The following is a 13,496-nucleotide window of genomic DNA, read 5'->3' on the forward strand; positions in this document are numbered from 1 at the left end:
CAGCTGCTTCCCAAAACTCTTACGGTGCCATTTCTGAGGGGGATAATGAAATGCCAGCATACAGGACTGTGTCTGCAAATCAAAACTTAGAGGGCCAGGAACCAGATTCTCCCACAGGGTAAGAGAAAAGAGGCATTCATATGCTGCTGTGAGTCTGAATGCAGCTCTCTTGCCCTTCTGATTTTGTGTGAATGCTCCCATTTGCACCCGGGGAACACGTCAACCAGAAAATCCTTTAGTGCTGTGGACAGCCAGCTGTCCGAGGTGGGAGAGGTCTGGTCCTTCGCAGAGGCAGATTAGGTGTTCTCCTGGGGGCCCTGACAATCAGGGTTCCGAAAGCACAGCTTATCTCACACAAACTAGGTTTCCCCTAGAGAAACTTTAAAAGAGGCTTTGTTTTTGCCAAGATTTTATTTTGGTTTTTCAGCTTAATGAATAGTAATCCAAAGAAACTGGACTAAGCTATGTGTGGTCATGTGTGAATACTGATGTCTTCTCCTTATTTTGTCAGATAGTTATATTGCATTTAGTAACCCGGAAGCACCTCAAAGAATCATTGAATGTGGAATGAAAAAAATAATGTTCTAGGGAATATTTTTCTTTTGTTTCTCACTGGCTTTTAACTAGTTAAGAAATTTTTAACACATTGTAAAAATGGTTTGTGATGGAAGCAAAATTATATCTATATCACATCATCTATGAATAGAATTGTACTAGAAGATGAAAATAACTCTTCTTGTAGTACTTTAGAAATTCACTTATTCAAAAATATCTATTAGGAGTCTACTATGTGACAGACACCATATGATGAGCCTCAGATGCAAAAATAAAGTAATGCACAGTAGTCCCTAAAGAGATTTCACCTACTGGGTTGTCAGATATATGAACAATTGCAGTATTTTTATTTACTTGCTAAAATAGAATTATGCACATGGTATAGTTGGTGTATAAAATAAGCAGAGGTCAAAATACATTTTGTAGAGGTGAAGGCATGGGGGTGTGGAAATTCCAGGTAAAAATGAGCAGTGGGGAGATGCAAAGGCATTAACAGAGCACACGGCGGAACTCCAAGAATTTTATTATAATTGGATATAAAGTTCAAGGGGATATAGCACCTACTATATGACAGATACCATGCTAAGCAATGAGGGAGATCATCTTTTGACTGGTCAGTGGTATAATCAGATATTCATGTTTTCAAGGTTACTCTGAGAACAAAATCTAAACCTAAAGGTTCAAGAGACTAGTCAGGATATTGTAATAACTAGAGGCCCAGTGCACAAATTTGTGCACCAGTGGGGTTCCTTGGCCTGGCCTGTGGGATTGGGCCAAAACTGTCTCTCTGACATCCCCTGAGGGGTCCCAGATTGTGAGAGGGTGCAGGCCAGGCTGAGGGACCCCACCAGTGCACAATCGGGGCTAGAGAGGGACCACAGGAGGGCTCCAGGGTATTACTTGCTCAGTCCCCATCAGCCAGACCCCAGCCGCAAGCTAACCTACCAGTCCGAGTGTCTGCCCCCTGTTGGTCAGTGCACATCATAGAGAGTAGTTGAGCAGCCTTAGCATATCATTATCATATTACGCTTTGAATGGTTGAACGGACAACCGGACACTTAGCATATCTGGCTTTTATTATATAGGATATGTGTAATCATATACCTAAGAAGAACTTCCTACTTCAACTTTTGAAATTGTCTCTTCTTTTTCCTTCCACTCCCTTACTAGCTTAATTTCTTCTCATCTTTTGTATCTGTAGATGTCAATTCTACCATGGGGCCTTCTCCGTACACACAGACTAGATTGGGTCTCATTGTGCACATTGACATGCCACCAGGAATATATATATTCTTCATAGTAGTCATACTAACTTCAAATAACTATCTGTATAATTATTTGTTTAGCATCCATCATCCATTAGCTTGTTGACATCATGGAGTCTTTCTTGCCTAGCAGGGTTTTTAGCACTTGGCAGATACTCTTTCTGTATTTCTGTGTAAATAAATGATTGTCAGAAAAATGTAATATTGGATAAAAGAAGATAGGTAAGAGGAATATTAAACAGGTAGGAAAGAGTTGGATAAATGAACAAAATGGAAAATAAAAATCAAATTCTAGGTGAGTTCCATGTTTCTAGCTTAGATAATTGGAGGTGCCATTAATAAGATGTATGATTACATTGTGGGGTAAGAATATGACTTAAATTGGAGCCTGACTATATTAATTAATTGACTAATATTAAATTACATTTTGTTTACTTTGGAGGGACTTGGTGTCATCTAGTCTTATCTCACTATATTTTCAAAAACTTCCATTGTGAATTGTTTCTGGAGAAGATTAACATGTACTGTTTAGGTTGGTTATACTTTCCTTCAGTTTCAGAAGATTATCTCCTGAATTTTTATGCTCATATGTTTGGCATTTCTCCAGTATAGAACCAGCCTCCTTTGCTATATGGCATGAGAAATTTTAAAACTTTTTCATTTAATTAAGTTAAACTTGAAAATTTGGAAAAGCTGAGGGGTATTCTTATCTTTGCTATTAGACCTAGGTTTGTTATAAAGTAAAAAATAGAAGTAAAGAAATCTATAATTATCTTAATGGTTAAACCCCTCTGTAAAACCTCATGCCAGTTAAGGAAAGATTTCTAAAGGCAGAAAGTAAGTTTTTGACATCAAAGACTGCCATGTAATCATCTCATCATTTATTCTGTTTACTTTAATAAAAAGTATTGTCTATTTCTTTCCAGTTACACACAGAGAAAAAGACAAAGTAAAAGAAAAAGAAAAACCTGAAAAGAAAGGTATAGTGTTTTTGTTATTGCTGTTTTTAGACATTGGTTCCTTCCTGTTTGGCCTCTTCTTTACATCAGATTTTAGATGATCATAAATTTATGTTTTTATTTATATTATGATAATTTTATTATAATTGAATCTGAAAAGAGTAATTTCTGGGTTGAAGAAAATGAAATGCTTAAGACTTTTGAACTCTGTTGCATATTTTGATTACCTATTAGACTAGACTTTAGATTTTTATTTTTTGTCTTATTTATTTGTTTAGGATACATAATGCAGATTCATTATTTAATGCATAAAGATACATTGTTAAAAGTTTCCTGCCTTGTTCCCCCCCTCCAGGTTCCCATTCCATCCTATCTATACATAATACATAGTAAAAGACTTTTATAAGTTTTATGTGTATCTTTCAGAGCCTCGTCATGAATTTATAAGACATATAACTTATTGTTTCTCCATGTTTTTCCACACAAAATTTAGCATATCCTCTATTCTAACTTTTATAATTTATCAATATTATCTAGAGAACTTTCAATATCAGTAAATAGATATTTTCCTCATTCTCTTAAAAACACTGCATTTAAGTAGAGATAAATTTTTTCACTTTAACTGCTTTATATCTATAGATTCAAAGAGTTAAGTATGAACTTTAGCAATTTATATTTCTGGTGTAACTATAAGTACTCATTACCTATTTCTCCTGATAATATGTGTGCATTTCATTTGAGTATATACCCTTGTCTGTCACTTTTCAAATATTTTTTTCAGTTTTGTAGTTAATGTAATGGTGTCTGTCTGTGGGAATAGATATGTGTGAGTATGTGTGTTTATATTCCTAAATTTGCATGTGGCTAGATAAATATTGCTTTTGGTATTTCTGCTTTTAAATCTTTTCCCACAGATTAAATCACTAGTTAATAATATTTTCCCCAAGTTTTAAAAACTTTCACATTTCACTTTAATTCATCAAAAATCTGTATTAATATATGATCTGAAATAAAATTCCCAGTTACTCTTTTGCTTTTGTTTTAGAGTGGATTATTCCTAGAATATTTGGGTTAGACTTCAAAATGCTATCTCAGTCTTCACTCCAAGTCTTTAAAATCGGACTCTATTCAGATATTATTACATTGGTAGCTCTTTATTTCTGAGTCTGGCTCTTTAGAGTCATAAATCTTTGAAATAGTTCATTATTTTGGTGGTTGTAAGACTGAGGTAAAGAGAAAATTTGGCTTTAAAATCTATTAAAAGTGTGTACTAATATAAAATTTTCTATTTAAGCAACTCACAAGGAAAAAGTTGAGAAAAAAGAAAAACAAGAAACAAAGACAATGGCAAAAGGTAACTTTTCTCTTGATTATTTTCATAACTAAATTCTTTTATTGTTAAAGTTTACATTTTGGGTAACAGCTGGATGATTGTAAGCATTCACAGTTTCCTTTACATAAAACACTAATTTGGCCTTACATTTTAAATTTAATATTTAAAGAATAATAAAACTGAATACATAAAACAATTGAGCACCTTTGAGAGGAGAATAGAGAACTTTCCCATACGTGGTAGGCAGAATTTTGGACCCCATGCCTTTTATCCCTTGATGTCATCCCAGTGGCTATGTTACATTATATAGCAGAAAGGAGTTTGCAGAAGTAGTTAAAATTCATCTAAAATACAGAAATTTTCCTGAATTATCCAAGTGACCTCAATGTAATTTCATGAACTTTTAGAAACCTTAGAGAAGGGGCAAAAGAGAAAGATTTGAAGTGTCAGAAGAACTGACCTTTGTTGCTCTTCTAAACATCCTTTACATAAGAAAATTGAGGAGGGCACATGGAAAGTGTGAGAAAAATTCTGCAACACAGTGAATGAGTATGAAAGCCCATTCCTCCTAGAGCCTCTGGTAAGAGATGCCACTCTATTAATAACTTGACTTTAGCCTTGTGGACACTAAAAAGAGAATGTATTGAACCACATGGTGACAATACTTTTGAACCATGGAAACCAGGAGATATTGAATGAATGTTGTTTCAAGAAGATGTTTTAGGTAATTTGTTACTATGACAATAAGGTTTACAGCTTTTGGCCAGTATTACACATTGAGTTTGATTTTTAGAAGATTTTAATTAAGGATTGTTTTTTAAGAAGAAAAAGTAAATCATGCATTTTGATTAATATTTTAACTATTGAATCCCCAAGTTCTTAATACTAAACCCCCAAAAATCAAATACACAATCAAAGTAAAGTATTTTGGAGGATTACATCTATTAGCTTATCCTATGCCAAATTTGCCTACCACTGGTTTGATATTAGGAAAATATAAAATTTAATTGATAGTTCAATATGAACTATTAAAATATAGGTTTTATGTGATCAGCATAGTTTAGAAATCTCAATCTAGTATTTTCAAGGGATGAACAAATCATTTAGATGAAAATTGTAATCTATTTTCAAAATTTAATGCATTTATTTAATGTCAAATAATTAGGTATTTGAGATATATATACATATATATTAGTAAATTTTCTCAATGAGATAACCAAATATCATTTTATTGAAGTTAAGATGGATGAAAGAAAGTCTGATTCTCACTTTGGTTCTCCATTGCATATGCCATTTTGGTTGGAGCTCAGGTGAACTAATGATTAATATAAGTGGCAGCACCACTAGTTGCATATGAATATAGCACAAAGGAATTCATATATGGGGGAAACATGGGGAATATAGAGAATGCCTTCTGGCAATGTTTGACATGTGGAAAATACATGAGATATTCAAGAAAAAGAAAGCAGTCCAGTGGAGGAAGAAACTGTGGGAAATGCTATGCGAAGAGAGATGGGATGGGGCCAGATATCACAAGGTTTTAAATGCTCTCCTAAGCATGCCTCAGATAAGATTATACTGCTGATCATTAGAGCTCCAGAAACTAGCTCTGAGCCCAGGTCACAATGAGCTCTCTGGCAGTATTTTTTTGGGTGAATATATATGAGTTGTATGTCTCAGGTGCTGTTGGCCATCTGAGTGGAACTTTCTCTCCAGGCAGAAACTAATGAATGTTTGGTGTGGGCTTCTGGAATGATGTTGATTTAAAGTGATTTGCAGAGAGCTGATGGTTTCAGTCGTTGAAATGAGTCTGTGGTAGGAAAGAGCAGAAACTAACAAAGGAGATTTAGAAATGGTTTAAAGGGAGTAGAAGAAAATCTCCAATTGAATTATAGTCACAGGAGCCCCAAAGACATTAGAAGTTTGTGGGGCAGTTGAGTGTGTTTCAATGAGATTTTTAATGGTCAAGTAACTTTGGAAAACAGTGCATCGTGTAACTCCCTTCCTTGAAGATGCTCAAGACATTTCAGCATTGAGAAGTTTTAAAGAAACTGGTTTAACTTTGTGATTCCAAATTTATTTGATCATAGGAATATCCCCTATTCCTAACACAGTATCAGCGTCTCCCTGTAAAGTTTCTGAGGAATGGAGCTTTGGGAGATATTGGTCTATTTAAGAAAATGAAATACCCCAAACAATTCTGGTTTTGTAAATATCAGGCATTATCATTTTCATTCTTCTGTTTATTCTTCACTGAACCTCACAATATTATCTTAATTTCAAATCATTGTTTAGTGTACTAAAGTCAAGAAACTTGATTATAATATTTTCATCAAATTCTTCAACATGAATGGCAATAAAAGCCTTGATCAATTACATGAGAGTCCAACATTGTAGTAGACTTATTTTGATATCTAGTGATTATGTATGATACCTTAGAATAAATGATGTCCAATATGCTGCATCTATTATAAACAATTTTTTTATAAATGCATGCTATATTATTATTGCTCTTTAAAAAAATAATTGAAAGATTCACAGACTATTTCATATTCCCAGTTCTCTTCCTCCAGACACACATAATAGCAAATTAAAATAATGTTTGTATATAAAATATATGTATATATTATAATTAATATATATTCACACATATTCTAATTTGTAGCCCTTTCTATTTACTGAGATACATTTAAGTGCTTTAAAAGTCAATATAATAATTATTTCTGACTTAAGATTTGCAGGAGCCAATATGTTAATTCCTGCTCTCTTTATGTCTCTTTAAAGTCAAGTTACTAGAAACTGAATGTCTGAGTCATCCTTGAATGGATTGTATTGTTTTATCCCTTTTAGTCATCATCATTGCAAGTAATTTTACATTTATATTCCCAATAGTTATCTTTAAAAAGTCTTATGTTGACAGTTCAGTGTCTTTAGTGACTTTTAAGATATTCAGTTGTGGAACAAAATTATCTGATCTCTTTTACTGGCTTTTTGGTTTGAGCATTGCCTTTCATTGAACATGCCTGTATACACACCCCCTGCGTATTTGCAATACTTCCTTGTTGATATATTAGGTTCCTAACTACCTAAAAAATAATGTGTTCACGTACAAATTAAGAAAGAGTCCAACATTTCCTTTGTTTTACTACTCTAATATGGCACTTCCTAAACTATGTAAAAGTCAGATAATGGTATTTGTGCCAAGTATTTATCTCAGAGATACTATTTTTCTATTGTTTTTTTCTTTTTTCTTTCTTTGTAAATTGTTCTTAACAACCAGTGAAATATGAAATGCTGTGTTGGTAAGTGAACAAAAATAAACCAACTTTTTAAAAACCTATACAGAAGAGAAGAAAACTAAGACTAAAGAAAAGACTGAAGTAAAGACTAAAAAGGAACCGAAAGGTGGGAAGCAGGAGAAAGTGAAGCCATCAGCCGCAAAAGGAAAGGAAGTACAGAAAACATCACCTAAGCCCAAAGGGAAGGATGAGAAAGAGACCGTGGCTGTGTCCAAGCACGAACAGAAAGGTAAACATTCAGACAAGGCGGCTGGAGGTTGTAAGAGAATATTGGGCAAGAAGCAGATAGAGTGAAATTAAAATCTGAGAAAGACAGATCAGACATCAAATGGGGGAAAAGATTTGTATAAGTAAATACACTTGGAAAGAAATATAATAAACTGGAAATTAAAATTTATTTATAGACATACCCAAATGTGTCTACATATCTAAAGATGCACTTTGAAGTATTTTGAAAAGAGGATTTGAGTTAGTATCTGAAGTTATTTAAAGGTTGGTGATAAATGTTGAATTCTCAACATAAGAGAGTTCTATTAAGATGTGGATCAAACATTGTATGTGTTCTACTCTTTGGAGAAAAATAGTCCAAGAAAAATAATAATTCTTAAGGAGTAATTTAAGGGGTGTATGTTCAAATATATAGAAAAACTATTCATACATTTCTGTTGCCTCTGTAAGAGCATATAATTTAGAATATACATTAAGTTATTACATTCATTTAGTTTGATAGGCAAAAAGGTTTAGAAGAACCCTCAAGTTTCTTTGCCAGCTTCTGTGACTAAGTGTATGACTTTGGAAAACTCTATATCTGACATACTGTGTGGTTCTTCAGCTAGATTGATGTTAAATTTACATCCCTACTGAAATAGTAAAGAGCATTTAAATGGAAGTGAAATATGCACCTGAAATTCTTTATGGAAAGGTGCTGTGTAAACATAAAATGGTGAAGTTTTCAGAGGGCAGCTGAGGGCCTATTGCCTCACATTTCTGTCCCTTGTTGAATCAATCCTTCCCTAAGTCCATTCCTGGCTCCAACTGCTGCACAACCGGAGACTCCCCATACAGAATGTGGGATCTGCTCTGTAGGGACTATTCCTGCACAGGTTTCTCAGGAGTATTGCAAAATAACATTTCTCTGTACTCCAGTAGTTTTGAATAATTTTATTCGAGGACTAAAATTAAGAAGTGGTTTCTGGGATACTTTCATTAAAATATTTTACAACTTTCTTACTAAGGTATTTGAACGGTGAAATTGAAAATATTTTTTCCCATTATAAGGTGTAAGATATAAAATTTGCATTCCACACTTTTTTTAGATTCCACATGTAAGTGAGATATATGATATTTGTTTTTGCAACCTATTCTTGCATTTACTTTTAAACCATGTTTCCCCTGAATTTATAAGCAATATTTATAAACTTTGATTTATATTTAAAAATTTTAAGGGAAGAGAAGGAAAAGAATAAAAGGTAAAAGGTAAAAGCTAAAAAAATTTCTTTTTTAGTTATCCACATAATTTAAAAAATATATATATTTTTATTGATTTCAGAGAGGAAGGGAGAGAAAGAGAGAGATAGAAGCATCAATGATGAGAGTGAATCATTGATTAGCCACCTCCTGCACTCTCCCTACTGGTGATCAAGCCCCAATTCCAGGCATGTGCCCTTGACCGGAATCAAACCTGGGACCTTTCAGTCCACAGGCTGACACTCTATCCATGGAGCCAAACTGGTTAGAGCACATAATTTTTAATTTAGGTAATTTTAATTTATTACAATGTAATATTTTAAGATATGAGTGGAGTTTAAACTTTGGAGCCCTAAAAACCTTTTTCAATTTTAAATATTTTATATATATATATATATATATATATATATATATATATATATGTTTAAAAATATTAAGTATTGCCCCTCTTAAAACTATATGTTATTTTAAAAATAATTTGGGTACAAAAAATACATAGTAAATAAAGATAAAATATTTTGAATAGATTATTTTACTGTGACATAAAACAGGAAAATTAATCTTCTGACTCATTATATGTTTATTTACAATTATTATCAATACCCTAAAATACTTTAAATTTTAGATTGCCCTTTAAAAAAGAAAGTAATCTGCTGAAACATACCAAGTATCTAACTAGACACATGAATATACTTTTTTAAAAATATATTTTTATTGATTTTTTACAAAGAGAAAGGGAGAAGGATAGAGAGTTAGAAACATCGATGAGAGAGAAACATTGATCAGCTGCCTCCTGCACACTCCCTACTGGGGATCAAGCCTGCAACTCAGGCATGTGCCCTTGGCCAGAATCAAACCTGGGACCCTTGAGTCCGCAGGCTGACGCTCTATCCAGTGAGCCAAACTAGTTAGGGCATGAATATACTTTTAATGTTCATTTTTAGCACATTTGGGTTTTGGATGAAGAATATATTATTATTATTATTATTTATTATTATTGATTTCAAAGAGGAAGGGAGAAGGAGAAAGATCTAGAGGAGCATTAATGATGAGAGAGAATCCCTGATTGGCTGCCTCCTGCATGCCCCGCTACTGGGGATCAAGGCTGCAACCGGGCATGTGCCCTGACCAAGAATTGAACTGTGACCTCCTGGTTCATAGGTCAATGCTCAACCACTGAGCCACGCCAACAGTGCAGGGCATATATTATTGATAAAGACATATCCCTAGAACATTTTCAAATAATATTTATTTTCCTAGTCACCTGTATTTTATTTCTATCAGTAAAAAGGATTATTAAATATAACATTATATTACCATTTTCACTTTTATTCTACTGTTTTTATTTCCACATGAAGAGCTACTTATCTATTAAAAGGACATTCAAATTTTACTTAAAGTTAGAAACAAAACCACAAATATGATTTTATCAGCTAAACAAGTGCATGTGCTAAAGTAAAGCACCTTATTGAGACCTGCTACCATCAATTAAATAAATGTTTCATTAGGTAAGTCATCAAAACTTTAACTTCTAATACCTGGTCAGACACATAAATATGTGTGTTTTTTAATTAAGCAAAAATTTAAGAGCATTTAAAACGAATAAAAACTAATCATATAATGATTTTAAGTAAACATGACAAAGACAGTTGTTTTTTAAATATTCTGTAAGGTGGCTTTGATTTTTGAGACTCTTGTACTGCTGATTTAGTAAAATTGTTGAGCTAGTTCTCTTTTGCGCATGGGAATATTTATTTCCTTAGATTAAATTACGCCTAATTAATTGAGTTATTCTTTTCATACAAACTTCTAAATAATTCTTTTTGAACCAGTAGGGTCCCCCAGGTCTTTTACTCACTGGAAAGATATTTTTACATGGAGTACACACACTTATTGACAATTATTTAATCATACAGGGTAGGTAAAACTGGTTTATAGTTGTAATACAAATAAACAAAACTGATAAGTAATAATACAAGAATAAACTTTGTGTTTTGCATACTCACAACTGTAAACCTAACTTTGCCTACCCCTGTATAATATACATATACATATATATATATATATATATATATATATATATATATACATATATATATATATATATTCATTTGTGGTTATTCTTACTATTGAATATATAAGCAATATATTCCTACTTAAAGCATTGGGAATAAGATTCATAAGTATGTACATATCTACCACAAACTTGTACACACAGTTATATAGCATATAATCTAGTTTTATGGACCAATCTTAACCTATTTAAAGTAGGGTAAGAAGGGTTGACATGAGCAGGCATTGCTCCCTGATTTTCTGATAGTCTGTGGCAAATCGGTGGGGAAGGAAAGATTAAACCTCCCACTGAATGCTCATTCCCTCCCTCCTTCCTTCCTTCCTTCCTTCCTTCCTTCCTTCCTTCCTTCCTTCCTTCCTTCCTTCCTTCCTTCTTTCCTTTTTTAATGACTAAATATTTGTGACAGGAAGACAAAGTGTAGCTAATGTGAATCTGTTATAGAGCACAAAGCACAAGTGTCCATCCTCATTAGAGTTTTTAAAAATTTCCTTTCTGCACCCAGAATGCATTTTGTCTCAGTTGCCCCACCGCAGGGAACTCGACAAGGCAGCAGCTGAGTGACATCCATCATTGTTCCCTGAGAATCAAGGAGAGAAATGAATGGACAGTGTGTGTTATCCCTGGAAGGATATTCATTTGAGGGGGGAAAAAGAGTAGTGACCAAATAGGAAATTAACTTATGTGAATTATTAATGACTAACTTTGAAGTTAGAATGATAGTTCAGATTTTCTCTAGGAAAAAATTTTTCTATTTTAAAATTTGAGTTGTGTTTAAAAGCATTTGTATAAAATAAATCTTTCAGAGTTGAAAGGTCTTGGTTTTGCTCTATCCTGAGACAGGTGAAGGAGGTACACTGGGGACTGCCCCAAATATAATTGCCTAGAATTCTCCTATTGTTAAGTTCAACATTGAGGACAGGCAGAAATAGGCATCCTAATTTAAAATATTGAAAATGTCTAATTTAAAGTGTTCTAAAAATATATTTATCATGTTCCTATTGATATCTTGGTGCCATTAGAAGGCAGAATCCTTTATAACAGAAACCACCTAAGTTTTGTAACTCAAATAATTTTCTTGATTAAAAAATAAATATTCTTAGAATGTGTAAGGGATTTTCTTTTTCAAAGTGGAAGCTCATAGGACTATTGGTGCATTAATTCAATGGATGACTTTTGGATCCATAAAATATTTGGTGTAATAAATATAAGCACTTTACTTGGGTAATAATTTAACATTTGGCTGTTCACATTACATGTCACCACAAGGAAAAGCTTGGAAGCATAATGACTTAGCTATGTCAGTACACTCTTCCACATCTCACCACAGCTTGGAGCAGAGAACAATATTTCATTTATGAGGGTTGTTGAATCCTTCACATTCCAAGTAGCCTCTGCATTCTAAACATAGGACATGCACACATCCTCCATTGTGTTGCAAAAGCTGTCATGTCCCTAGAAATCGTTGTGAAAAAGAATTTGAGGGATTTTAGATCAGCGATTCTAGAAGTGTGGTCTAATTAGACTCTTCCGAGTAGTTTGCTAAAAATTGTATATTCCTTGAGTCCAGACCCATGGAATTATAATGTTCAGGGTGATGGGGCCCAGAAATCTGCATTTGAGAAAATTTTCCATCTTTTTAATATAGATATTGCTCTTAGAGAACTATGTCTGAGCTGCAGGAAGGACACATCTAAAAAGATCCCAGTCACTTACGCTACTGAAACAGAGGGCAAAGCGATCATTTCAGGAAGCCCACACTTGCCCAACCTCAGATTTATTATTTAAGGTTTAGCTTTATCTTAGAGCCAAATTGCCCATGGTGGAATTTTGCTCAGGAAAAAGTTATGTCCAGAAAAGAGAAATGCTCTCTACCTTAATCTTACGTGCCTTCTGTACCAGAGGGTGTCCAGGTTTTGGGCTCTGAAATCTCTGCCATTACTCTCAGTGAGTCCAGGAGCAAACAGATTCCTGAGCTGATCTGACAACTCCCTCCCCCTTCACACCTCACCTATGTGGAAGTGTGCTCCAATACAACAGTCAAAATACATGCACATTTTACATTTTTGAAACCTAATAATTTTTGGCCTATTCATATTTAGATATTGACAAAAGTTTATTATTTCTACATCTGCAATAATTATATTTATTATTTTTTCAAAGATTTGGTAGATTCATAATAAAATGAAATACTCAATAATACTATTAATACTTTAAAAAGAATGAGGTTTACAAAAATCCTTGTATGTGTATTTATATAGTAACAAGTTTTATTATTTCATGCTTGCTATACATGATTTGGAGCACTTAAGGATGTATCATGTTGCATATATTCAATAAACTCTCTTGGTCCTAAAGCTGCCTTTGGATTTGTTGGATAATAAGATGCCTGTTTAGAAACATGAAATGTAAATCATCTTAAACAAGATTCATTTCACAATATGCAAACGTTAAAGAAGATATGGTAAAACTTATAGAATGATTCATCAACTGAGATTTGGGTTGGAATGACCTCGTCGGATTCTCAACTTATGTGAGAATTGAAAG

General features: G+C 33.4%; 1 protein-coding gene across 2 annotated transcripts in view; it reads left to right on the forward strand.

Annotated features, from left to right (window-relative positions):
• Positions 1–13,496, forward strand: part of TRDN (triadin) — a 270,709-nt gene that overhangs the window by 78,902 nt on the left and 178,311 nt on the right. For both annotated transcript variants that reach the window (XR_013996185.1, XM_081094750.1), the window contains exons 6-8: positions 2,747–2,800; positions 4,074–4,133; positions 7,458–7,640. Coding sequence is in view for 1 of the 2 variants with exons in the window: in XM_081094750.1 (XP_080950876.1) it covers positions 2,747–2,800; positions 4,074–4,133; positions 7,458–7,640 (297 nt within the window). In the remaining variant the exon portion in view is untranslated. The remainder of the gene's footprint in view (positions 1–2,746; positions 2,801–4,073; positions 4,134–7,457; positions 7,641–13,496) is intronic.

This window comes from Myotis nattereri (assembly GCF_964212035.1).
Source record: "Myotis nattereri genome assembly, chromosome: 6".
NCBI classification, from domain to species: domain Eukaryota; kingdom Metazoa; phylum Chordata; class Mammalia; order Chiroptera; family Vespertilionidae; genus Myotis; species Myotis nattereri.